General features: G+C 39.1%; 1 protein-coding gene across 5 annotated transcripts in view; it reads right to left on the bottom strand.

Moving 5' to 3' along the window:
- The window catches only part of csmd1a (CUB and Sushi multiple domains 1a), a 498,833-nt gene that overhangs the window by 371,641 nt on the left and 100,099 nt on the right, over window positions 1–27,093 (bottom strand). For all 5 annotated transcript variants that reach the window (XM_072677610.1, XM_072677611.1, XM_072677613.1 and 2 more), the window contains exon 2: window positions 6,270–6,486. In XM_072677610.1, the coding sequence (XP_072533711.1) occupies window positions 6,270–6,486 (217 nt within the window). The remainder of the gene's footprint in view (window positions 1–6,269; window positions 6,487–27,093) is intronic.

Genomic DNA, 27,093 nt, shown 5'->3' with positions numbered 1-27,093 from the left:
TCCATCATGGCCCATGAGACAGGCTGCACTACTGAGCTTAGCTGCATTGTTCACCTCACATGCACACACACACACACACACACACACATATCCTCTCTCTGTGTCTCACACACAAACACACACCCCAGACACCCTCTGGTAATGGCTCCTGCTTAATTAGCTCGAGCGCACAGTGTCAGTACCATTGGATCAGATGCTTAAATGCTGCAACAGAATGAGCAGAGCAGCTAGCATGCTAGGCGTTAACCTAGCGTGCTCGTTAAAGCAGGTTAGCGCAAGAACTACGCACAAAGCCTCCTCTCTTTTTTCACAGGCATCAGAAGACTCGGGATGCGGATGTTAATTTGTTGTCATAACTTCATCTGTCACACCGTGCAGTCTCACTGTGCAACCCGCAACAAGCATGCACCGTTATTTTTAGATCCATGATAAAGACATCACAGCACCACCCCCCCAACCCCAGCGCACGCTCCCACGTTACATTGCGATATCACACTGCAGCAGCTTCAATACTCATATCCTGTCATATTACGCCAGCCGCTGATTCATAAACCAACATCAATCTTTATTAAAGCGGAATGTTTTGGTGATTACTCCGAGCACGTCGGCATGTGTTTGCGGACCCCCGTTTCGAAACGTTCGGTGATAAACTCCACTCAGCAGCCTATATACTGTAAGACGTGTGTCATCTCATTTAAGATGCCCTAAGAGGATTATGACCTAAAAGTCATTAATTTGTGACGACACCCATTACAGATTTCAGTTAGCATCAACCCTATATACGTATCACATTCCGTTCAATATTAATAAACGGCGGGAGTGAGGGAGGGAGGGACGTATAATCACCCTCTTACGAAAGATGATAAAGACAAGGAGAAGATGACTTAATTACTTGATTAAATTTGATGATATTTGTATTATAATCCATTCCGTAATGACTTTACCAGTTCGCCCGTTTCTTTCTAAGAGGATCATTTTTTTTTAAATCACCCTCTAGCAGGTTTCTCAGACCACTTAAAAACGGCAATAAGAAGTTCATTAAGCTTATGTGAGCAGCCTGTGAATAGAAAAATTAATGAGATGGAAGTCATATAAAATTCTTTGAGGATGAGTTATTTTATGTACAAACAGAGCGCCGGATGTGCTCAGAATGGAACGACTCTACAAACAGAATTCTTGATCCAGAATCTGTTCTACACCACAGCTTGACCCTAACTTTACGAGGAACCATGTCCTTCATATGTTTTACTGTCCAAAATCAGAGGTGGAAATACATACTTATTTAACTTTTGCTTTATTACATTTCCAAGAGACACACTTGTAATTCAACACATGTTCATTTTGTTGAACCGAAAATCTTACCTGAACAAGGAAAATCTTCCAGTCAAAACTGTAAACTATATTTCTGTTGTAAGATTGTTGTAAGAATATTGTGGCTTATCACTTGTTTTATGCCATTATGCAGTGAAGTGATCTGATCTCATTGGCTGTTACAAGTAATCTCCCTAAAACCAGCAAACACATCTGCAAATATAATACTGTAAATACTTTCTATGTGCATACTGCATACATACTTTAATATGTACTAAATGCATCTCAAGTGTATCTAAATTGTAATTGATCAATAGTAACATATATCCTAAAAACATTTAGCTCTGCTTTTGAGTGCTTTTAGAGAGCTTTTAAGAAAACTATTTTTAGACTCTTTACACCTCTGAGTGAACTGATAGACTTGTTATATGTACTTGGGTTATACTGATGGGTTATACTAAACTGAAATACAAATAATTTTAATCCCTTTAAAAAATCTATGGGCCACCGGTGGGCCCAAAATGCTATAACCAAATAATAGCACCACCAGTTTGTGCAGAAATCCTTGTGGTCACAACACCTTGCACAAATAAGCCTTGCTGTGTTACGAGGTTAAATGTACAATACATACATATTAGATAATATTTCAATTTTAACAAATACACCTAAATACATTTAACAAATTTACAACAATTTAATTAGATTTATACCTAAATCCATTCTTGTTATCTCCCTCAATTTAGCTGTGGCCAACTCCCATCCACTAGCTAGCTTTCCCTTTTACATGATGTCACCATGCTGGGAGAGTGAAGCTAGCATGTGCTTTTTCTGAGACAAGTACTCTTGAAGACAGATGGGCATCACAGGGCTTATACTTATAAAACCAGCGCTTAGACAGTTGCACCACTCGGAAGCCCAAATGTGTTTTGCTGTTGGAAATTTTGCTTAAACACAAATTCCTACTACCCTTAAAATACACCGCTGGGTTAGTGATGCTCATATTTGACAACTCATCAAAAGAGATCCTTGAACTGCATTGAAAGACATAATTTGAAATGTATGAAAAATTGTTTAAATAATACACCTAAAGTGACATGACAGTCAGGTATGCATCTGCAGTTTAGCTTATGTATGCTTCAGAAATCAAAGTGTACTTTCTTAGTTGTACAGTTAATCATTCACTTTGAACACATAAACAGTGTGTCTGCACTGTATTCGGTTATACAATATAGAACATACAAGGTTTCACAAGGCTTCCCTTACAACCACTTGTTTCCTTACCATCCTTCAAAAAGGCAGTTGTAACACCCTGAGTCCTACACAAGCCTTCAAGCTTCAGTCTTCTGCCTGTCCTTGACTCGTGATTTGTGCAGTTCTCAGACACACCTGGACAACTTTTTGTTGGGACCAAGTTTTATTCAAACATGACCTCCAGCTGCATCCTCATTTTACACTCATTTCAATCCAAGACTGATGATGTCTGGAAACATGTCGCAACCACAGCAGCACACCTTGCGTAGAAGCAGATTTGCTAAGGCCATCAACTTTTCCTTACAGTCCAGGTGCTGACCTAGAAGTTTTTTTCATGTCATAAATTTCCACAACAGCTCATCAGTCTTCAATTAACAAACCATCACTGTCATAAAAATGGTAACTGTACAGGACAAGAAAAAACTCTTACTGTAAGGTTTTATTCCAAGTCACTTTGGACCATTTCTGTTGGTCCTCTCATCATGAAATGTCCATGCAAGGTAAAAACTGGCATTTTTAAATGGTGCAAAGAAAAGTCAATACAAAACAAGTTATTAGGTTTTCATAGGACAGCTACAAAGTACTCCTCCCATATCTCTGCAGTGTCTTAGTGTTGAAAGTACTGCAACATGTGCAGAGCTAAGCGATGTCTTAACAAGAGACAGCTAGGTCTGCTGTATACACCAGCCAAAAACTGAGGTGAGAACTGTGCATCAGTCGGAACAAGGCTAAACTTAGAATTTCACCACCTGCTAAAGCTGTGAGACAAAACATAATTTGAAGCCACCTCTACACAGTAACACTGAGCAACTGAGCTCTCCTATTCAGTATAAAGGCAAATAACAACTCTACACTTTCTACTGGTCTGTCTCATCTGTGGACAAATAACATTTAAAAAATGGTATTAGTTAAAACAGATTAACGGTAGCTTTTATTTTCTCTTTGCTAGTTCTGAATATCACTTCACCTGTGAACCATTATGGCATTATGATATTTACTTAATGCCATTTCTTTTGGAACAGGTTCAGCTTCAGAAACCATCACAGTTGAAGATTTAAAAATGAATCATTGTCAATGTTGCAAACATACTGTTGCCCCAAGTGTCCTGGAAAACTATGTTGACTTAGCCCTGCTTTTTCATCTAAAGCTCACTGAGCCAGTCGACTTCCACGCACTATTAATTATTTGCAGTTTTACCTGTTGGTCATACCACAAATAGACTCAACAAAAAGGAATTAGTTAGCCATAGCATCACATAGCATACGATAGCATACACATTGGGGTCTGAAACTGGAAAAGTGAACTAGCTTGCACCAACTGGAACTGCCCAATTGAAGGTAAATGTAAATATTGCTAGGCTACCTATCTATTTAACAGCTTATGATATTGATATGCCAAGCAAAAAAAACCTGAGATCGGTGCTTTAATTAATGAAGGATGAGATCAATTTCATGAAAAAGACCACTGTCTGTCATTAGGGGTATATTAATATAATATATTATTATATTAATATAATAATATATTAGGGGTTCTATAATATTTCTATTGATTAGCACCAAATATGAACTCTGGATTGACTGTATTATAGATGTAATATACATTGCATGTAAGGCTTATTATGATTATTTCTTTGCTGCAGTTTTATAGAACCCACCACTCATTCACAGTCAGTGATGTATTTAGGGCCTCCAGGAGACCCAGGAGAGATCTTTTTTCTTATGCAATCGGTCTCACTGTAAGCATGTTTGATTAATTCCTCTTTCACTTTCTAATTATGTTGATATGTAATAGATAGGCCATTTATAAGGGCATTTTAAGATCCTTTAATCCTGTTGTTTCCAACTAAACCGTGACAAAGCAATATTTTACTGCGGTCCCAGAAAACACAATGTCTCTTCTGAAGGCCTAGAATGCTCTGAGGATTACCCAAGAAGTACCACTTTGCTTATGTCACATAAGCATTTATTACAAACCATTTAAAGAGTTCACCTTACTGGGAAAGATGGAAGGAATTTACCACATGTATTGCATTTGGATCATTACAAGTATCAAAGCTCCATGGAATGAACACTACAACCAGAAAACACCTAAATCAGAAAACACACCATTAATACACGGTGGACACTATCAAGAAAGTCCCTGCTTTGTAAGCACTAGAGTGCGCCTCTTTATTCAGCTGACTTGATTTACTAGACTGAACTAGCCCCTGCCAAACCATATGTATTACTTCTTTCTAACCACCCTTCCAATGTGTTGCCTCTCAGATCAGAGTACATTAAGCATCTGCAAAATCACTTACGCTCTGTCTCTCGCTACTGCAGAACCTGGAGAAATGGACTCCCAAACCACTTTGCGCTGTTTCAAGCTACAACTAGCTAAAATGATACCCCTTGTGTATATCACAAATGCAAGAAAAAGAGACGAGGAACCCCCCCCCCCCCCCCCAAAAAAAAAAAAAATGCTGCTGTGTTATATTATATATATATATTCATGTTTATATTAGTGTTACTTTCTACACTGTTATTTTGACTTTGTTGTCTATTAGCGAGAGATCTAACGGGGATAAATATTGGTCTGTCAGACACGCTCTCTATAATTTGACTACTGAACACATGTGCTTACCCTCTCCAATTGGTATTTGCACAATACCTCACAGAAGCGGTGATAAATGTGCAGCAAGAAATAAAGCACATGAGTCAGGCAGGGAAAGAAACAGAGGGAGAGAGAGACTCTGAAGCACATCAGAAACTTAATGCTGATGGAAGTTACTGTATAAGGAAAAAATTATTTTGAAGCCTGTCTGCTACTTCCATACACTTCAAGCTTCTTACTGCGGCAGAGTAAACGCACGTCACATCTACATCACCAGCGGCCTAAGTGTTGCTTTAGATGGAATCTCTCTGCGAAATCAGCTCACACAAAAGTGCTCTTTGACTACCAGTTACCCATGCGCTTAAAACACCTTGGTAGATCGGTAAACACTTTCCGTTCAATACCCGCAACCCCAAAAGAAAGTGCACAGCTCCAAATGACTCGCAACTGCCTTCACGCAAATCTTTGTGTTAATCGCTGGCCACTTAAAAGCATTCTGCATCTAATTATAGGTGCTCCATTTTCACCAAGAGCCCGAGCACTTTACTTTCGCATCTATTGATCGCAGCTTTCCATTAAACACTTTGAGCTTCTCTACAACGTGGCCCCACAATACACACCTACTGTTTTTTTTTTTTTTTTTTTTTTTTTAAGTTGTAAGTGGAGCCTTGGCAACTACAGACACTTTGTCCATGTTGGCTGTGTGCGCACAAACTAGAACTTTAATTGGTGTCTCTCTTTTCTTATATTCATTATTTTTGGTAGCAAGATGTGGTGGGAGGTTGTTTTTTTTGTTTTTTTTTCGGATCCTCTTCATATGAAAGTGGTCTGGCACCATTTATATTTAAATAAAGGCTGAATGAAATCTTCGAGCTCAGTCAGAATAGATAATAATAGAGTATTTCCCCATGGCCTGCGTGAGCTTGTATAAGCCAGGGGTATTCATGTGCAAAGGTCGAGGGTATTCACTGCAACACAAAGGTCTGACTTCCAGGAAGGGCAGGGTTATCATGCATGTCCCTTTTTTCCCACAACAGCAGTATCCTGTCAAACGCACATAACCAAATAGGGAGCTGTCCAACTGCTGCATTGCTGGATTGAGATGGATCTCCTACCTCATCTTCAGGTTGCCCGGCTGTGGCTGTCCATCGTAAATGGAGACGATGTCAAAGTCCTCCTCAAGCGCAAAGGTGTGGAAGGACAACTGTATCCTGTTGCGCTCTCCCGTCACTATGATCCACGTGCAGTTGGCATAGTTGGGGTAGCCATGGGGGAAGCCAGGACTTTCTATGGTTCCATTCAGGCCTTGAACCACACCGCCACAAGACTGACCTGTGGACCAGGACAGAGAACAAATCACTTCAGTTCAAATTCAAGTTCCCATTTCCACCCACAGGTTATGTAGATAATGGAACCGGACAAAACTCAAGGTTCCTACTCCCAGGACTTTTCCAGAAGATTTTAAACACAGGCCATGAACACAGTGAAAGCTTGCACATATGGGTAACATTGTATTCTTTGTCTCATTTATTAGTGATTACATAGGACCTTATATCCTCATTTGTACACCTGTAACCAAAATTGTTAAAAAGGCTGCTAACACATTTATGGTCAACAAAGAAACTGTTCAACATGTGTGAGGCACACATTTATTAAGCAGTGTCCACCAATTTTAAAAAAAATAGTTGTATAATCAGTTTCATATCCATATCCATAGAACATTATACACTGTAAGATGTGATGGTGTATATATCTGTCCACATCACTGTGCAGTATTACAACCCGCAATAAATAGCTCAGCTTATTCAGGACCTCACCAATATTTCCAAGACAACATTTCCAGGAGATTCTGTGGCTGGAAAAATAGTCTCTAAACTTCCAGGCTTTCCAGTTTACCAGGATGAACCCAGAAGACCACCACTATACCAATAAGAGTCCTTGGGCAAAGCTCCTCATTCTGTCTCACTGTCTAAAATGTATGCAACTATATACTGCTACTATAATTAAATATAGAACCTAGATATTGTCCTTTTTACATATAGCTATGCATAAACTATATCTCTAGTAATGACAAATACATGTTTAATGCTACACAACAGAAATCAATCATTGATCGAGTATTATATTATAATTCATTCAAAACTGTCTTTGATTCACATAAGCTGTCCATTGAAATGAAGTTATGGATACAAAAAAATAGAATGCAATGTGTTACATTAAGGATTTTGGGGGCACTGTGGTACAGAATGGACTCTTTTAAGGATGCCAGCCATAAAACATCCCCAGTCAGTAATCAGTGTACAGTTAATCATGATGAAGCCCAAAACGGCAGGTCCAGCCCCAACCCCATTCTCTTTTTAATGAGGTCATCTATCATTTAGCAGCTTACAGTACATATGGGAACAATGTCTTAAATCTCTATCCATAATACATTGTGTGCATTCATAATGCATTCTAATACATTAAACCTACAATTGTGCAGTTTTTGCAGTTTCTTAGAATAATACAGACTGAATGCACTACTTTTTTCATACAGAGGTCTGTCCTTGATCACAAAGACAAATAACCAGTCATCTGATAAACATGGCATCCTGTGCTGCCCAAAAAAGGCATTAAAAATAATAAAAAAAAAATTAAACACTGTTTAGATTAGGTTTACAGTTTAAATTCAACCTTTTCTTTGCTCTAGTACTCTTAGATTTATGTTTTATCGCTTTCAGCCACAGTAATGGCATACTGAAAGAACAGGCCTAAAGCATAAAGGTCACACACACGTGGATAGTGCATAAAGCCTTACTCCTCAAGCCAGTCAGGAGCTTCAGAATGTGTCCAATAGCTTTCAAATTACACTCACTCTTCCTGTATGTGCATGCGTATGCTTTTCTTTCATGCTACCCACAGACAACGCCAGCTCTCCCCCACCCACCCCATCATAATTCAGCTTATCTCTATCACCAGGAGAGTACGCAATCAAAACAAGCCCAATAGTTGCGTTGCATGCCGTGTTGCATTCCGATCATCAGTGAAGCATTTGGGTTCATTAAAGAGGTGTATAATCCTTGATGAAAAGAGATTATACCATTGTCCTTTCAACCTCCCTGGCTCTTTTTCCTCTGAATAAGGCTAAATCTTTCCACCCTCAGCTGAGCACCATTAACTGAGGGTACACAGACAGGAGTGTATCTGCATATAGATGCTGCCATTGATTTCCACGTACTCTTGTTTTTGGTCCACTGGCAGCTCCTCTTGCTTTTATTTGGAAAAAAGGACTTAAAAAAAGGTGCTAAAAAAGGGCATGGATGCCATGGAAGAACCACCATCTAGTTTGGGTGACTTTGTGAGTGGGATGTGCGACTGTGCAGAACCTTTTTATAGTTTAAAACAGCACTGTGCGAGAACTGGTATTGCTTGCTTCTGTGTAATTCGTGCTTTGAGTCACCTCCAGAGGACATGCTTTACACCTGCATTTCTGTAATAGCTAAGAGTTACAGAACCGCTACTGAAAATAAAAGTTGTAATAAAAAAAAGATCACAACTTCTATTTATTTTGAGAAAAAAAAACTCATTATCATCAAAATCATTATCTTTAAAAAACAAATTGTTATCCCAACAAATTAACTTATCATCTTGTGAACACAAGAAAACTGTACAGAAAAATCAGAACATCTACATAATTTAAATGCACTTTACTAGTGAACCATTTGTCTTAGGGCTGGACGTCTAAGCCAAGAAACTTTTAGCAACATCAATTTTTATGAGTGTAGTTGGGAGTGAAAATGTGGCTCATCCCTTTTGTAAACGTTTGTAAATGTTTGTTGAGAGAGGTTTTAGATGACATTTTTCTGCTTTGCTGTTGTCTGATTTAATGACGCTAGCATTTTAATGGAGTGCATGAAGAAACAGTAGGCTTTTAGCCCAACAAAGTTGCTGTGCGAAGTTGAGCATAAACACATTTTCATTTTAATTCCCTCTGAGCGGCCTCCCTCCTTTACTTTGACTTCCTGTAAATAAATTTGGGTATAAATTTGGGTAGAATAAATCATGTATTCTCCTCAGGGTCGTGAACCCGTCACTCCTTTCATCCTTTCACTTCTCCATCAGTCAAGCCTGTGCGTTCTTCACCTTTTTATCATGTACCTATCCATCACCGGCGACCTCACAAGTGCAGGCCCAGCCTGATAGGAAGGGGCCATTTGATGGAGCGGCTCTCGGCTAAAACTTTTAAATAACCGTCTCCTTTCGGACTGGCTCCAAACATAATCAGTCAGTGCATTAAGAGTGGGTGATGGGTGCGAAAGGTCGATGAGGGCAAGCGCTTGCAACGATTCACTGAGGGGAAAACAGTCATCAGCATAGCTTAGCGTTCCGTGTTTCGAGAGGGATGAAAAAGGCAGCTGAAGTGTTCAGCCGTCGAACATGCTGGAGCTTACCGGGTGACGGATTACGTCAAAATCTCGGTTCAAAAGCAAAAGAGCCTCCTTTTTAGGAGCCGGCAACGTTAGCTCTGACTAAGCTATAGCCAAAAAATGGGAGGGGGGAGAACAAGCAGACACAGCTGGCACACAATTGAGACTTGCTAACAGCGGGGAAAATAAAACAGGTGTTTTTATACCAGCAGATTCCATGGCGAAGCGGTTGACAGTCCGCAGATGGAATGCACCATCTCAGAGAGTTGTTGACACTTACTGAGCACACCGCATGTGTCTAGAAGACACACATACTCGCATTGCAGCCGTGTGATGTAGAATTCTATTTGGGGCTCAAAAGTTCTACCATCTGTAAGCTGGGACTTTTTTTCAAGTTTAGGAAGCCAGAAAGAGTGGGACACAGTCTTCCACACTGTTTTAATAATGATGTTAAAAGTACTTTAGCAAGATTGATCACTCTTAATCAGTACTTTACCAGTACTTTACTGCCATAAATGAAGGAGTAAATGATGTTTCTAGCACCAACTGTAAATAAGCAATTTAGCTGTAAGACACACTTCAAAATCACTGTGATCTCTTCACTGTTGCTACTCCAGGCTCTGCTTGCTGCTCATTGCATTATGTAACTTTGGTGGTGCGGGGAGGACTGCATAATGCTGTGATATGTGCACATACACAGTAACAGTCCACATGAGTTCACTTCAGATGCTGGTTCTGTATCTCAGCTTGTCCCAAAACGCATGTGTAAGGTATGTCCCTTAATTCAAGCGTAAAATACACTTTGCGACTGTTGGGGAGCCCCACTCTCTTCGAGAAAAACAACATCTTGGCATTATGACATTGTACTGACATTTCCACACAAACAGAGCCCGAATTTGTAATTTTTTAATCACTTCCCACTGTAGGGCATGATGTCCCAACAGAATGCATCTGACATCCTGCTCAACACTCTTCAAACAGGATGTCCTCCTTTTAAATCAAAGCCCTTTTTATTAAATTATTAAATTTAATGCAGCTTTAAAGCACAAGAAACAAAACCATGTAAGTGGCCCTGAGGGCCGAGGCAGACATCCATAACTCTAACAGCACAAGGCTGACCGAATTCAGTCTAATCTAGAAGCATTTGTGGCATTACACAATTTTAAGTTAAGTTTAGTAGAAGTGATTCTTGGAGCTCCAAAAAAAGGCAGCTTGAATACAGAGGAATGATAATAAATGTTTTTTTTTTTTGTGTGTGTGTGTTTCATCAAACAACAAAATCTAACAACAAAAATCAACAACACATGTATAAACCATATTAAAAAGCATTGCTGTGAGGATTTTTTTTAGAATGATCTCCATCCAACTTCATTCCCAACTCTCCAACTCATCCCAAACTTATTGAATGAAGCACCATCATTCCAGAGAACACAGTCCCACTGATGCTGCACTGATAACTCAGAGCCTTAAGGAAGCTAGGTGATAAAAGGAGCCTCAGATTTAGATAGTGAGGCCTCATGGTCAGCTCTTCATCTGACTACTCGAACACTAAGGATGATTTAGACGAAACTCACTGTAAAAAATGGCATCTGAACTAATCAAAATCTACACCAGTTGGTCCAGATTCCTATGTTCCAGATTTTTATGGGTCCAGTTTTTATGGATCCAGTTTTTATGGATCCGGCCAAATATGTAATATAGAACCATGGTAATTCAAAGAACCTCTTGGATGTTTAAAGAGTTCTTTGCTTGGGTACACGGTTATTTTCAATGATGGAAAAACATCTGTGGATGGTTGTTTATAGAACCTTTTAAAATGGTTCTATATAACACAAATTAAGTTCTACTACTATGAGTAAAAGTACCACTTTTAGTACTTGTTTAGAATTGTTTTTTATTTGTTTACAGTGCACCACTAATGCAGTCTTTTTGTTGTTACTGTGTTTAAAGTAAAGTTGTTATGTAGTGGTTATGTAAAATAACCACAAATATTTATATTTGTAATACATGTTGAAGCTAATGTATATAATTGAGAGACCTAAGCAATGTTGTTTTAATGTGGTATCATCAGGTATCTGTGCTGGAGGACCACCAGTCACAAACTACACTTGCTTTTAGTCCAAAATCCTTCTCACCCTGACATTCATTACATTTCCGGTGAGCACACTCATACAGTCCGGAGAAATGTCTTGCTTCTCTCTGGACTATGTTATGTGTGGCTGCTTTATTTTCCCCGCTGCCCGTTCTAGAATACAGATGAACACAGCGCTTGTAGTGACAAGCTGCAAGGCTGCTCTGCCCTTGCCGCGGACCGCCTTGTAATCTAGGGCAAGAAATACAGCCTTAATTGTCCCACTGATAGTATTCTGTATTGATTTGTAGGTGTTATCACCATCGTGCCCAACCTGAGGTCAGCAGTCAATAAATTCCCACACTGTTTCTCGAGTACAGCAGCACAGGTCAGATACAGGAACGGTTGACATTGAGGACACGACCACATCAGGTTCATTAAAGGCAAGACGTCGACAATGAAGTTATGGGAGCTGTTGGTATAATAATAGCAAATTGCCGTACAACATGGCACACGGTGGGAATTTAATGAATAAATTGCTAACATTAATTGTGTAAGCGACCTATTACTCACAAGTGATCTATGGCTTTTTAAGCAGTGATATTATGCATGCTGGCATAGAGGCAAACAGCGGCCTGATTACATTCGTATAAACTCTCACTTATGCATAAACAAAATCAACAAACCAAACACTTAAAAGCAGTAAGGCCACCGAATTGACTGGAGATTTGTTTAGTCTCCTAACATTCAGTGTGATGTGACTGCAAAACAGTCCCACTGGTCTGCAGAGTTTCCACAGTAGTAAATAAAGAAGCCTTTCCTGCTAAACGTGGCTAAAGAAACTCATCAAGGTGTATAATGACTAATTACCATAATCAGTAGATTTCTGCTGCAGCATGTAATCAACAGAAACACTCCGTCGCATGAGTCAAAATGACATTAGCTGGAGCAACAAATAGGCCTCAACTCTCTGCATGAGACAGTAGAATCTGAAGCTTTTAAATACAATTTATTCTGCTAATGAAACTGCATTCATTGTCTTTAATTAAAAAAAGAAAATGCACTAGATGAAAGATCCAATCATATCTCTGCATGAACTGCATGTTCCCGAATTGTATCTTTTTTTTCTTTTTTTTTACAAGCATGGTACGGAGCTACGGAGACATGGGTTGCTATTTCGTATAATTGAATATTACATGTGGGGATTTGGTGACGGCCTGGATAGCAGCACTACGAGACAGTAATTAACATATCTGAAGAATGAAAAATGCCATGTTTCAACTACAAAGAACTCCCACTGACATCTGCACAGGCATTAGAACTAAACGGATGACTAAAAGGGGCGTGGACCAATCCCACAACCAATAGAGAAGTGGTATCATTTTCACAATGGATGCAACTGTTGTTGTTATTGTACATCGCACACAATTACCATCAAACACCACTCATAAATATCAATTTACTCCATGCTAATTATCCCCAACTATTTAACTGCATATCTCCAACACATCTTAACCATGCCGAATGACAGCAGCTGCATGTGAAATCATCAAACATTTGCATAAGAAAATCCAAAAGCCACCTATTAGAATGAGATACACTTATCTGAACATAAGTCATTTTAAAGCACAGGCTTTATGGCACAGTAATTAAATGAGCCCTAAAGCTTGAGTAGGTGATTTTGTAGAAACCTGGCTATGCCAGTTACTAAAAAAAAAAACAACAACTGACAAATCCCTTCCCTCTCCTATGAAAGCAATACAGCCTGATTAATCACAATATAAGGTGTGTCCCAATTCAATGGCTGCATCCTTCCAAGGACATGGTCGACAAAGGCACAGCACTTACAGACTGCGCAGACTGCATAGGCCGAACCAAAATGGGTCTACTCTACGATGGAGTTTGTATATATATTCATGAAAAAACAAAAATCAGCAAATCTGTGTTTATTGACATCCTTACTGGCACGCAATGAATCTCGGGATATGTTGGCTGGCAAAGGATCCACCCATTGGATCCTACGTTACCGTGGAAAAGAAGAATGCATAGTTGCATTACTGTGTATATGTATTTGTATGTATATGCAGCCTTCGAAGAATGTAGCCCCTGAATTGAGACACACAAAATAAGTGATTGAGGGAGGTGAACAATGAAGCGGTGGTCTCATAAATCCATGCTTCGAAGGTGTGAAAGTTGAAGAATCCCTCATAACAATGAATAAACACAAATAAGTAAGCTAGCTACATCACTACATCATTTTTTCAAACTTTCTGTTCAAAGCCAGTGTACAATATCATAAAAACTATACCATCAAAGCACACTTGCAGACATCACATAAACACAAAAACACAGTGATTACATACAAGATCACAGACAAATCATGAAATAAATTGAAAATATGCTTCCAAAACATTTTGAATACACTGCTTTGGTAAAGGCATCATCCATTACATATCACCATCCATTCAGCCTACAATGCTTATGTTCTCCCTACTCATGTTGAAGTTACAGTATAAGGAATTTTACAGCCTTTTCTGATCTTTTTTTAATGAGGCCTAAAAAAGTATCCAGGTTACTGCTGTGGAAGTTTAGAAAAGTTTAATACAAATGAAAGGAACTGTGGGATAGAACTGGGTGGTGTTTGGGGACTGGGTGGATAAAAATCAGGCATGAAAAAATGTAGTGGCCCTTTTAGCCTTGGGTGGTAAAATGTTGAAGGTATCTTGAAATGAGGACAGTATTTCGACGTGTCTGATTTCTGTTCTGTGTCTCTCCAGTACATGGACAAAAAATCTAATTTCCTCATGTGTATTAAAGAAAGACACAGGGAGGGGGCTCTATGGGAGCTCATTGGTGATGTCATGTCTACTGTAGTTGCCAGTTTAACGACGCTGAGTGCTATTGAAAGACAAAGCAAGGAAACCTGGAAGGGAACCAGTCCTGTCCTAATCCTTCAGTACTAACTGAATATGACATATGCACTATTCCTTCCTAGACGCCTTCCGCATGTGTTGTTTAATTAGTAATTAATTCGGTAATAGTATTAATTCGGTGCTTGCGAAAATATCTAGGCCAGTGGGCGTGGTGGTCACGAAATAATGTGTGATCAGGTAAATTTCTGGCATACTGCTATCTTGGTAGCGAGAAACACAGAAGTGCCACTGACCAAAAAACAACCCAGGCAAACGTCGAGTCAGACAATCACATCTATACTGGCAGTAAATTGTCAAACCAGGTCAGTGCCCAACTGAAATAGCAATCCGCCAAAGTCAGGCCGCACCTGGCTCTTAAAGGGAATGGCAAGTGACACACCCACCAAAACACACCCATGAATAATTAAGTGACTTAGTACACGCCTTTGGGCAAGAAAATCAGTGAAAAAAATACTTCTAAAAGAAAAAGATACCCCTAAAAAGTTCCACAGGCTTTGTTGATGGCAGCAGGGACCCCGGTAATCACCTTTGCAACCTTGAGAAAAATCGAGCACACATATCACAAGAGATGTCACATCCCAGACAAATGCAAGGCTTTTCCACCATGTGCACAGATACCATCAGCCCCCTCTAACTGATGCATTCAAGGTTCCCAAGGTACAAGGCACATAGCAAATAAAAAAGCCTATGAATAAATATTGTTTGCCTTTCAAAACATTTGAAAAGTGCAGTGGTAGAAGGGAAGCTTATTTTTGTCACTTATTTTAGAGGTCATGTCACCAGCATTGGAAGGTAGTTGTGTAACGGCTGAGCTTATTTACCAATGTGTGGGAACTATTTAAAAAAGTGACCCATATTTCAACAGCATTAAGCCTTGCATTCAAACTGCTCATTTTGTGAAAGTGAAAGGCCTCTGGGCCCTGCACCTTCGTGGTAGTATGAGATCATACAAACGGAGGAGTTATTCGCATTACCCAAGCCCTTTGTGCTATTTTCCATAAGGCTGATTAATATCCACCCTCTTAAATGTGAACGGAAGAACACCGATAAGTTCTCAGATGTTCTTCTCAAATGTTCTGCCTCCAGATGGAGCCTTTAAGGCATTAAAGAGTAAAAGATGAGGATGATATTTTCACATTAATAAGATATATTACAGTGATACAGGGGTGTATACAAAAAAACTATAGTTTTGCCAGATATCAAAACTGTCTATTAAAACTATAATAAAATAGCACAATGATTTTATTCAAGATGTGCTGCACTAAAACTAATTAGACAGGACTAAACACGCTCTCTGTAATGACACATGTTGTTGCTGAGCGGACTTTAATTACTGACAATATCCTAAGGATAAAATACGATCATAAACCCACCTCAAGTGATAAGTGATAAACAAAATAAAGCTAAATATCTTCTCATATGCGATAACTAAAAGATCAGCTTTCAAAAACAAGAGTGATAAGCTAATGCTCCAAATATGGTATTCATTGACAATGATTATGTACTGCTGATAAACACAAAAGTAGAGAAGCCCCCTTGCTCTGCTATTTGCTGGTGTAACAAAATCTACACTTCACACTTCACAGTATTGTGAGAGAGTTTATGGAAAAGCCATTTTATGCCAGGATAGAATATATGCATAGAAGCAGTGTACCTCTTTTCACAACCATCCGGCATCTCAACCAAAATATCTTGAGTAATTCTGAAATAGAAGAGATGATATTTGGACTGTATTTGCTAACACTGTTTTTTTTTTATTTGAACACCAGTGCTGCAGATGCTACCTAGAGTCCTGCACAGAGTTGAACATTTGACGAACATGGCAATGCTTGCTAAATGAGGCAGGACTTGGCGGTCAATAACTGTCAAATGTACAATTATAGCCAAAATTGTGCCTGTGTCACTTGTGTTGCTTATATTGAATTCATGTTGAAATAATGTACACATTTGTATCCAATCAAATTAGTGTATTTCTCATTCTTTATGTACCTCCAGTGGAATGCAAAAGTATGGTCAAAAGTATGGTCACCCCTGGTCAAAATATCTGTTACTTTAAATAACTAAGTCGGTAACAAATGATCTGATTTCTAAAAGATATACAGTTAAAGATGATTAAATATAACATTTTCATTTCCATGAAAAACACACTCAAAGAAAAAGTATTGGCCCCCTGAATGGTCATTATTTTTTAACATCACCCCTCAGATTTTACATTCTTGTTTGGGAGTTGTTGTTTATTTACCCCTCCACAGATTTTCAATGATGGTTAGGTCAGGGGACTGTGATGGCAATAGCAAAACCTTCAGCTTGAGCTTTTTAAGGTAGTCCATTGTCCCTCTTTTTCCCCTCTTCCCTGTGCCACTGGCTGCAACACAATCCCAAAGCATGTTCGATATACCCCCTGCTGAACAGTTGGAGAAGTGTTCTTCTAAAAAAAAAGGCTGCATCCATTTTCTTTCCATTCATTTCCTTATTGTGGCAAAAAGCACTTGCTTCTGATATTCCTTAAGCTTGTTTGGATGTTCCTGGTTCTGATTCTGAATTGTGTGGTGAGGACACATTTTTTTTTATTTTTTTTTTATGACTCTTCCATGAAGGTCATATTTATTACAGGTGTTGCTGCATAGTAAAATAGTTATTAGACAAACAGGGACACTGATTTGCAGTCCTTTGAACAGTTTCATCATCTTCCAGACTTACACTTGACCTCCACTTAATCATCTTACAAACTGAGGAAAAATGACCTGAAAACACTTTGCTACCTTTGTATAGCCTTCTTTTCTCTTTTTTTGTGTGTATCAGCTGCTAGGCAGCTGTTTAGAGGAGCCTGTGGCTACTGGTTGTTAATTTTGAGGTGTCAGATATTTATAAGGCTTTGAGGTTTGCATCACTTGACCTTTCTTAACAATGACTGTGAATGAGCCATAGCTAATTAAGGTCTCAGACCTCGATAAAAGTTATCTGAGAGCTCAAACCTCTTGGGGTGCCCATACTTTTACACTGTACAAAACAGACCTAATACAATAATCCTGTTTAAAATGTAAAAAAAGAAACTTTAATCTTTAATTTTTTGCCTTTAGGAGATCAGTTCTTCTTCAGATCATCTTCTACTCGCTTAATTATTCACACAGATATTTTGACCAGGAGTGCAGCTGTATATGACTAAAAAAAGTACTAAAAAATAGAAAATAAGATTCTTTTGAATTCCATTAAGGAAGCCGTATATTTTGCCTGCTTCTTTGCTAAGCACATCATATGAAAAGACTTCTTAACAAGCATTACTTGGCCTTGACTAGCTAAAAAGGATGTTCTTTTTTTATGAATTGCAAAAACATGATGTGGATGAAATGCACATCCATGCCCAAAAAGACCACTTTTGGCAACAGTCGGCTCCCAAATGGTTTGCACTACAGCTCTTGCCCCTGAGCACTGGAAAGCACAGTAGGGACTTGCCGAAAAATCAAAGTAGGCATCCTCTTCTACCCGCTCCTCATCCACAATCCAGAGCAAGCCAGCACAGGCTGTGCTAAACACACACACACACACACACACACACACTTCTTCAGAGGCACCTTATCTTTTTTCTGCTTGGCTCATGCTCTTTCTGTCCTGATCATGCTACTATGCTGAAGTCATCTCCACAGCTCATCTTCCTCTCAGGCAGCTTCTGTAGGAGGCCAAATCCACCTCCAGCTATTTGAACAAACAGCAGTGTTTCTATGAACGTCTCCCTTGGCTGACAACACAATATTCACTTGCTCTATGTGCATCTTCATGATCCTCTTTGGCCCTTTATTTAAGGTCTTTCTCCATTTATTGGGTAAAGGACTTTATGACTGCCTCTCGTTGCGATGAGTTTGACAGAACAGGTTTTAATATTAAAACATACATAAACAGCCATGTTTGAAAAGGGCAGAGGGGACCACAACTTCTTAATATTTGTTTTGCTAAATAATCTGAGCAAAATAATATTCTTCATGCAAACAACCAGCAGATCTCTGCATCTACCCTTTGTGAACAAGTAGGCCAAAAGAAATGTGAGTGCAGTCTGGTAAAGCAATACAAACACAATTAACTCAACATCTTCTACATTATATTAACCTAGATGAGCTTTTCATCCTAAATAGGAAAAAAATATATGCATCAAAAGATTTTTTTATATTTATATTTTTTATATTTGTTATATTAGTTTCAATTTATTTTAGTATCAGCACCACAAAACTAAAACATTAATGGGCTTTTGATAAATGTGTTTTCAAATTTAAATATTGGATTACAGACTTTATCAATTAAACAAATAAAGTTACAATTAAAGAAAGTTTATTTTGTACTTTTTATTTGAATGGGAATGACCTGTCTGATGAAACATAAACAAATAAAAGAAAGAATCTGACCTCAGATCAGTACTGAGGAGTTTTACAAATGAAGGTCCTGAACTTAGATTAGTGTTCTTCCTGAAATCATAAGAAATGATCTGTAACAGCCAATTTGAAATAATGCTACATATAAAGGGTTTACTGTAGCAGATATTCGACTATGGGCACGATGCATACATTCAGTCATTCTACCCACTAGATATGAATGGTAAATGTTAATTTTGTATTCTACATTCTGTAAGTCATGTTCCATAAGTAGCTTTGTGCTTTTCCCATGTTTTCATGGTCTTTCACCCATCTCTTTAAATGGTGTTTACATCACGCTCCATATTCTGTAAGAAACTTTGAAGTAATCCACTCGAATGCCATTGTATTCGAGTGTCTCGCGCAGAACAAACACTGCCACTGCAGTGGATCTTTGCAATTCCAGACTTCCATTGTGTACCAATGCCAACACAACTTGATGTGCCCAAAAATCAACATGCAAGGTATTCATGGAACTGCACCAGGAATTATTCAATATGGTTTGATTGATATGTGCTGTGTCAAGCAGGACGGCATGATGAATTAGCTATTCACATCCAAAAGCATTCAGCAACCAAGAAAGAAAAAGAACGGAGATGTAGTGACGGAATCAATTAGACAAGCATTTCTTGAAAGAACATACACTGAATGTGAATTCTAATAGTGTACAAATAGACAAATTCCTCTCTTCAAATGAGTAAAAGAGCAGTTTTACATACAGCTAAATTATCTCTGGTGCATTTTGCTGCAATACTTAATTAAACTGAATGCCTTTTCATACATTTATTTTGCTCCCTTGCATTGAGAATATGTCCAAATTATAGACTCACTGAAAGAGTCATTGACTTTACCACAGATTTTAATAGTTTTCCTCTTGATCTCAAAAACATGACCTTGTTTAAAGATTCATAACTGCTGCTGACCTGTTTTTTACCTGCATGTAAAACTAATTTCAGTAGACCTTTGATTAAGGTAAGCAAAAAATCTGTGGTTGACTTCTATTGGTTTACTTCAATTCAACCATTCAAATCAAACACTTCCAATACCCATTTAAGTTTGCACCAGGATGCAGTTCATCTTACACCTTTGTTTTATTGGAAATTCTTCATCTTGAGCAAAAATACATATTGATAATTTTAATTGACATATTTTTGCCCATTTGTGTTTGGGTTGTATTTGAGTGTGATAGTATGCTGATCTCTCAGAATTGTGTGAGTATTGTGTGAGTATGCTGATCTCTCAAAATTAGAGCAGATATTTCATCAAGGTCTTCATTCCACAGCCCCACCACTCACAAGCCATAAACTCTTTAGCTTTGCCTTACTGATTACATGTAAGTGTAGTTACACTTGTATGTACACTTGTGATTACATGTAAGTGTAGTGTAAAATAAAGATGTCTGCAGTACCTACTTTGCTGGCTAGTCTAACTTAGCACATGCATTGACCAGCACATACATTGACCTACCTTCATTGCCCATAAACATGGCCCAATGCGGTTACTGCAGGAATGAAAACCTGTTTTCTTTGGCATAGTGGAATAATGATAGTTTTGTACATGGACGTGACATACTGTGAACTTCAAACACTGTTGTGTCCTCATATATACCAAAACAGTCACCAAAACAAGGTTATAAAATGTGCCAATTCCAAAACCCCCAAACTGTTACATAACAGTCTTGACTCATCTTTTTTATGCCCCTTAAATTTCAATAAACCCAGCCCTCTAGCAAAAGCAGTAAAACAATGACCTCTTCAGAAAAATTTAGTGTTACCTGAGACTGTTATTAGGCATTACTAGTAGGCGTTTACTACTACTATGACTGCGGCTTTGCCTGTGCAATTATCTGCAGAAAGGATAACTCAAAACATGGTGTGTGGTAAGGTGAAAGCCAGGAAAGCAAGTGTGTATCTATGCTAGGCTCAACTGCTAATCAACCAGCTATTACTTTGTCTTCTTTCCAGACTTAGGAACAATTACAAAAAGTAATTACAGTGTTACAATGCTGTACTATGCTACATGGCTTCTTTTGTGGTGGCACGTTTTTTTTTTCCCACTAGCCCTCCATAAAAAGGTAAAATCAGCATGTTTTATTCAAAGGTAAAATAACAGGGTTGTAAATAGGTTCGTTTAACTGTGTCAACTGTAACTAGCCCCAGCCAATGTCCCATACCTGCTATTTATACATCGATTAACAATGTAAAACATTTAATAAATGCATTCCGTGATAACCTTACAAAAATTTAAAAAAAAAACTGTAGCCATGGGGTAGTTTATGTTGCCATGGCCACACCATTGTCAATACACTGTGCTGTCTAAAACTCCTATGAAGTCCTACTAAGTACCAGTTCACAGAGAGTTTTTAACAGTCCACAATGGATAAAAGCAATTATACCTCGCCAGATAACCTTGCTAGCTTCAGCCCCTTGTCTCCTGTAGGCCATGCTGCCCCCTATGGACCGCTCCACTGCGGTGCACTTTAACCCACATGCTAAACTGCTTCACAGGAGCTCTGTGCAGTGCTACTTAACGGAATATTTTAGCACGACTGAATGACAGCGAACTTTGGAGAGCGGATTTGAGAGTGACAGATTGCAGGGCTGCATTAAAACTTAGCCTGCGCCACACATGAATAAAGTTGCAGCGCAGGCTGCTTTAATCCTTCGTTACCATGGTGACACAGCAGCTCGCTATGAGCCTGCGCCGGAATTTATGCAGTGCGCTCCATGTTTTCTGACCAAAACAGCCAGCATCGTGATCAACACGTTCGGTACAAGCCACAGTTAAGGAGGAGAATTATAGGCATTTATTTGTGCAGTCAGACAGCACTGTGTAGCACTAGAATAAGTTCACGGTGCGCTGTTACCTTCACAACAGCGTGCACAGTGTTGCTGAGAGGGTATAAGAGGGAAGGGGAGGAAAGGGGGGATCAGAACAGACAGACATTGCAAAATCGGAGAACAAGTGGCCTTGTTCAGCCACGACATCTCTCTCTCTCTCTCATAGAGTATCAAAATCGCACACCCACAGCAGATTAATTAATGATCAGATGGCGGAGGTGGCAGGGAGAGTGTGGGCCTCAGATGCCGGCGCATGCGCGCTTGCTCTCATCTAGGCGTCACTAAATAATGCATGGCTGACGTAAACAAAAGAGCTGAAGGGCTTCTAAGACTGGGAAGAGAGAGAGAGAGAGAGAGATGGATGGATAGCATTATTTCTCCACAATTTCCTCTCACTGCTCCTGTTCCCGTCTCAAACAGAACGAGCATGTGTTTTGTTTCTTTTTTGTTCAGAATTTATGAACAACATCCAACGTGGGCACAGAGACGGCGGAGTTCCAGCTAGCTCCAATGATATCCCCTGCTGCCATTAGTGAGGGAATGTGAGGCTTGTTCTTTCAAACAAGTGTAACTGGCTCTCACATTGACACTGGGCTGCAGTGACTGCATCAACGCTTCACAAATATGTACAAGATGGCGGCCTGACACGGTTGGGACTTAATGCGTGTAATTTCTTGCCAGGCAGACCTTGTTCCTCTGCCATTTAGATAAGTAAACATACACAGCTGTGTAACGGGTTCAAGGGTTGAGGTTCTCTTAAGTTATGCTGTACTTTTGATCCTGCTTCTGATTTTTCACACGTTCAGTTATTCACTCTTCAATACACAATATTTCCAAAGGTATCAAGACACCCTTTCTATTTCAGGTACCTCTTGCTGCCACATACGTTCAGTTGTGGACATACAGCTTGTATAATCTCCATTGAAAAGCATTGCCAACAGAATGATAGCAAATGCTCCTATGCCAAAGGACCCCACATAGCCCAACAGCACTGGACTTTGGAAAAGCAGAACTGCATTCTCTGGACTGATGGAGCTTTATCTAGAACCTTTGGGATGGCACGGAGTGAATATTGAGATCCAGAACTAACCGTCCAACATCTGCACTTCACCCCACTACTGGACTTGTGGCTGAATGCAATAAAAATCCTCAAAGCAATGTTTCAACCTCTAAAAGAAAACCTTCCTAAAAAAGAAGAAGCACTTACTGTGGCGACTAGTTAGCTGTTGAAACTCTTGATTTCAGATTAAATGTTAGCAGGTGTTTTCAAACTCTTGGACATATGGTGTATCCCAGCAGTAAGTCAATAACGTCTTCCTCTCCCTGCTAGCATCAATGTGATGCTAAAAGCTACCATTGATTAGAACAGAACTTAGAGAGAATATTGGTTCCTCTTGTTATTTGAAATTATCTCTTGTTATTTTAAAATCATGTAAAATCTTTGACAGAAAACAAACCTGGACTCCAAATTGCCATTAGCTCTATACGGACTGGATTCATTTATCAGAGGGACATATGTGATAAATTTTCCAGGTCTCCTCTAGATGGCAATACAATTCCCACAGGATAAATGTGTGTTTTTTTCAGCAATTCAGTTTATAAGGGGCTTTTTTCATACCAAACAAAAAAGACTATAGACTAGAATGCACTTCCAACCGAATTACATTCTACAGGAAACAGGTTTAGGGCAGAAGGACGGTAACATTCAGGCCTGGTGAGCTGAATCGTTAGGGGCCATTGAAACTCACTGTAACATTCTAAGATAAGGAGAAAAAAAAACATGGCCAATCCAGATATAAATAAAGTCACAGAGGAGCTCTTGTGAAAGAAGAAATTACACAAAAGGGCTGTGGAAATACTGCAAATAGTTTTTAAAATGACACCTGCACGGCAAGGATTGATAGTAGCACATATATCTAACTAAAGTTTTGGAAACCGTACTCCAAAATATGTCAAGACAGTTTTCAGAGGTACATGCTATCTCAGTATTTTATGTCCAAAGATATTGTAGGCAAATAACTCTCAAATAAATCTGTTATTTAACCTTTTCAGCTGTACCAATGCAGCACTTCTAGCATTATCTCCATCGAAATAGCTTTACTGTCATTGTGCCGTAACACTGATCTGTCCTATATGAACTGCATGGCTCAGGAAATGAACTGTGCATTTTGAAACTTATTAATAAAAAAATAAATAATACATATAATATAGAAAATATAATCATATACATGTTTTCTGCTTCCTGGTGGATTGCCTGTACACTACATGAACCTCAGTTACAAATTCCTGATGTAACAAAAATATGAAACAGAAAAAAGTAATATATGCAAAGTATTATTTCATTTCTTCTTTTTAATAATTGGTCGGAAAGTCAAATAGACGCTTTGGTTATAAAGGAAAAGTTTCTGGAATTTTTTTGATGGTTCAGGCTTTGAAGGGTTAACAAATTAAAAGACTACAGTACCCAGCTCAGTTCAGTACTCCTTGAGGAGAATTGTGCACCATGGACACAGGAAAAGAAGGAAACTTTAAAAATGACATAAAGGAATCTCTTTTTTGTGTTAATGTGGGGTCCTATTTCTAGCCGCGTGAAGAGGCTGACTGACAGACCACGTATTGATCAATGAAGAAAACCTCTGCAGCAGGTGTATTAAAGCCTGTTCCTCGCGTGATGGCAGGCACTATGAGCAGGCCACATGGCGAGATAAGAGAGTCGCAGTCCCAGTTAGATAGAACCTCCGCCAGGACAAGAGGCCAACTGAGCCTGATTGGATTCTGTGTCTGAAATAAACGGCAAACGAATGAGATAGATATGAAACAGGGGCTCACAGTCTGGAATGAGAGAGGAGCAATGTGTGTGTGCGGAAGGGTTGATGTGCATGTGTGTGTGCGTGAGAGAGAGAGAGAAAGAGAGAGAGACTCATCTGGAAGGAGCAAGGCTCAGTGGAGACCCCACAAAGGCTTCAGTCAAGGACTTTAATGTCATAGTTGGAGAAATGTCCTGAACGATTCTATGTGGTCACGCTTTCAGCATATGTGCATGAGCGGCTATGGATACTCTCTCCGGAACAGCAGTGCCCAAAAATACAGCGCGCTCTGTATTTTCTCTCTGAGCTCCCTTTGAGGGTCCGGAGAGAGCGAGGGAATCCAAGAGACACAAGCAAAAATAGACTGCCAGTCCATTATTGTTGCAAGGGGGGGATTTTGTTTACAAAAATGGTTGCCATGCAATAAATACACCAACCAAATCTGCATGAAAATAAGGTAAATATGTGTTTTCTTAATGGCAGTTTGTCTGAAAAGAGAATGTCATGATTGACAAGCTCATAAATAATCACAGAAGTATGAATGACATTTGCATCACTAAATATGCAGTGGCCAGGGGAACAGGAAAAAGGCTGTACATGCAGAAGAAATAAGAAAGCTTTTTAATATTCATTCCGCTGTGCTGTTTTTTTTGTTGTTGTTTTTTTTTTTTTGTACCTTATTTGAATAGCACTTTATCTGGTAATATGTGTACCGGCTGGAAACTTCACATGAGTGACTATGAATATCAAACACTATTGTGTGATGCATAGATTGTGCTTAAAAACTAGCTGCCCCATGTTTATATATATATATATATATATATACATGGGGCAGGTAGATTTTAAGCACATCCTATGCATTGCCTACACATTTATATGTATGTATATATATGTATATGTACATTTTGAAGAAGGGCAACCTTGAGAGCATGATCATATTTCTCTATTTAACTAGCCATAATGAATCAAGGTACATAATATTTGGTTAAATGAAGTGCAGATCATTACAGATCTGTGAGTAATTGTTCTGTGTTGGTGATTAATTGTGCAGCGGTGATGATAACAGGCCGAGAGCAGCACTCTGATGGAGATTGTCATTTTGGGACGGATCTCAAGGGAACAGTGCAGGGAAAAAAAAAAAAAAAAACATACCCTTGTTATCTCTCACTTACTTCTTCCCAGATAACAATGCAACACACACTGCATGCTGTGGGAGAGAGCTGGTGCTCGGAATTAAGTGAATACCAGCAATCTTGTAAAACAATTAATATAGACATGTCCGTGGGTAATTAATTGACTTACCTTATCGTCTGGCTTCTAACCGAATGAACCAACTAATAGGCTTAAATAAATAAATAAATAAATAAATAAATAAGGTGTCAGATGAAATATGCAAGGGAGGGTGACAGGTGTGATTTATAGCCTAAATGCAGCACAGAATAGTGTTACACATTTATGAAAAGGCTTAGTGTACTCTTAAAAGGTTATCAGAGAACAACAGAAAGTCCATGATGCCCTCACTACATTGCATGTCCAATACAAACAGACACTTACTTATCTAGAGACAAAGAACCCTGGCTTGTATTTAAACACAGCGATATCAGTATTTATCTTAATAACATCCAAAAGACAGGACGTGGACTGTAAACAGGAATACTGAGGCCGGGTCACGGCGTGTGAGGAGATTCAAATGAGGCGCCGTTCGGCTAGCGAAAAGAGCAGCCAAAAATAGGGAGGCATCGTCACTTCAAAGGAATACTTTAGTCAAAAATGCTAACGAGACTAACAATGAACGAAAGACTGCAAGAAGCCCTTAGCATGATCTCATTTGCACGGTAATGCTAACCGAGCCCTACAGCATTCACTCGTCTTTAGCAGCATTAGCATCCTAGTAGCTTTCATGCAATGTTAGTGACATTAGCATATTTTGGGGTAAATATTCTATTAAGTCATGAGGAGTAGAGTCTAGCACTTTGACTCAGGACATTGTTAGAGGCCTTCAACCCTCATGAGAACATGCCTCACAGGCAGCTATGCTACTGATATTGCAGACGATGACATTAGACATCCAGTTGACACAGGGCCTTTCTGGAGCACCGCAGGATAAAGGGCCGCAGTCTACACTGACCTCGTCTTTTGTGCGTGAATTGTTTCATGAGCTGTAACCATAATGTTAAACACCTCACAGCACATGTTGCACACACACATGTAGGCTACTTGAAGTGACAATGAGCTGAGCATCACGGCTGAGTCATGTTTTTTTTTTTCCTTGAAATAGCCTGAAATAGAAGTGACTGAGAAAGGACTAATGCAGTTCTGTAGCCAGGTTCAGTGTGCACACTGGTGTTTTGTGCATGCTGTCTAATAGTATCGCTGCTAATGGAGAGTCTCTTTTGTTGCAGATCCAAAGCTGACACATATTTCAATTCCATTCCTTTATATAGGATAATAGTATTGTATTATTCAGACATGATGTAGGACA

The sequence above is a fragment of the Salminus brasiliensis genome, chromosome 4, assembly GCF_030463535.1.
Source record: "Salminus brasiliensis chromosome 4, fSalBra1.hap2, whole genome shotgun sequence".
NCBI classification, from domain to species: domain Eukaryota; kingdom Metazoa; phylum Chordata; class Actinopteri; order Characiformes; family Bryconidae; genus Salminus; species Salminus brasiliensis.
The sequence above is the reverse complement of the archived record's forward strand: the minus strand, read 5'-3'. Positions and strand labels throughout refer to the sequence as shown.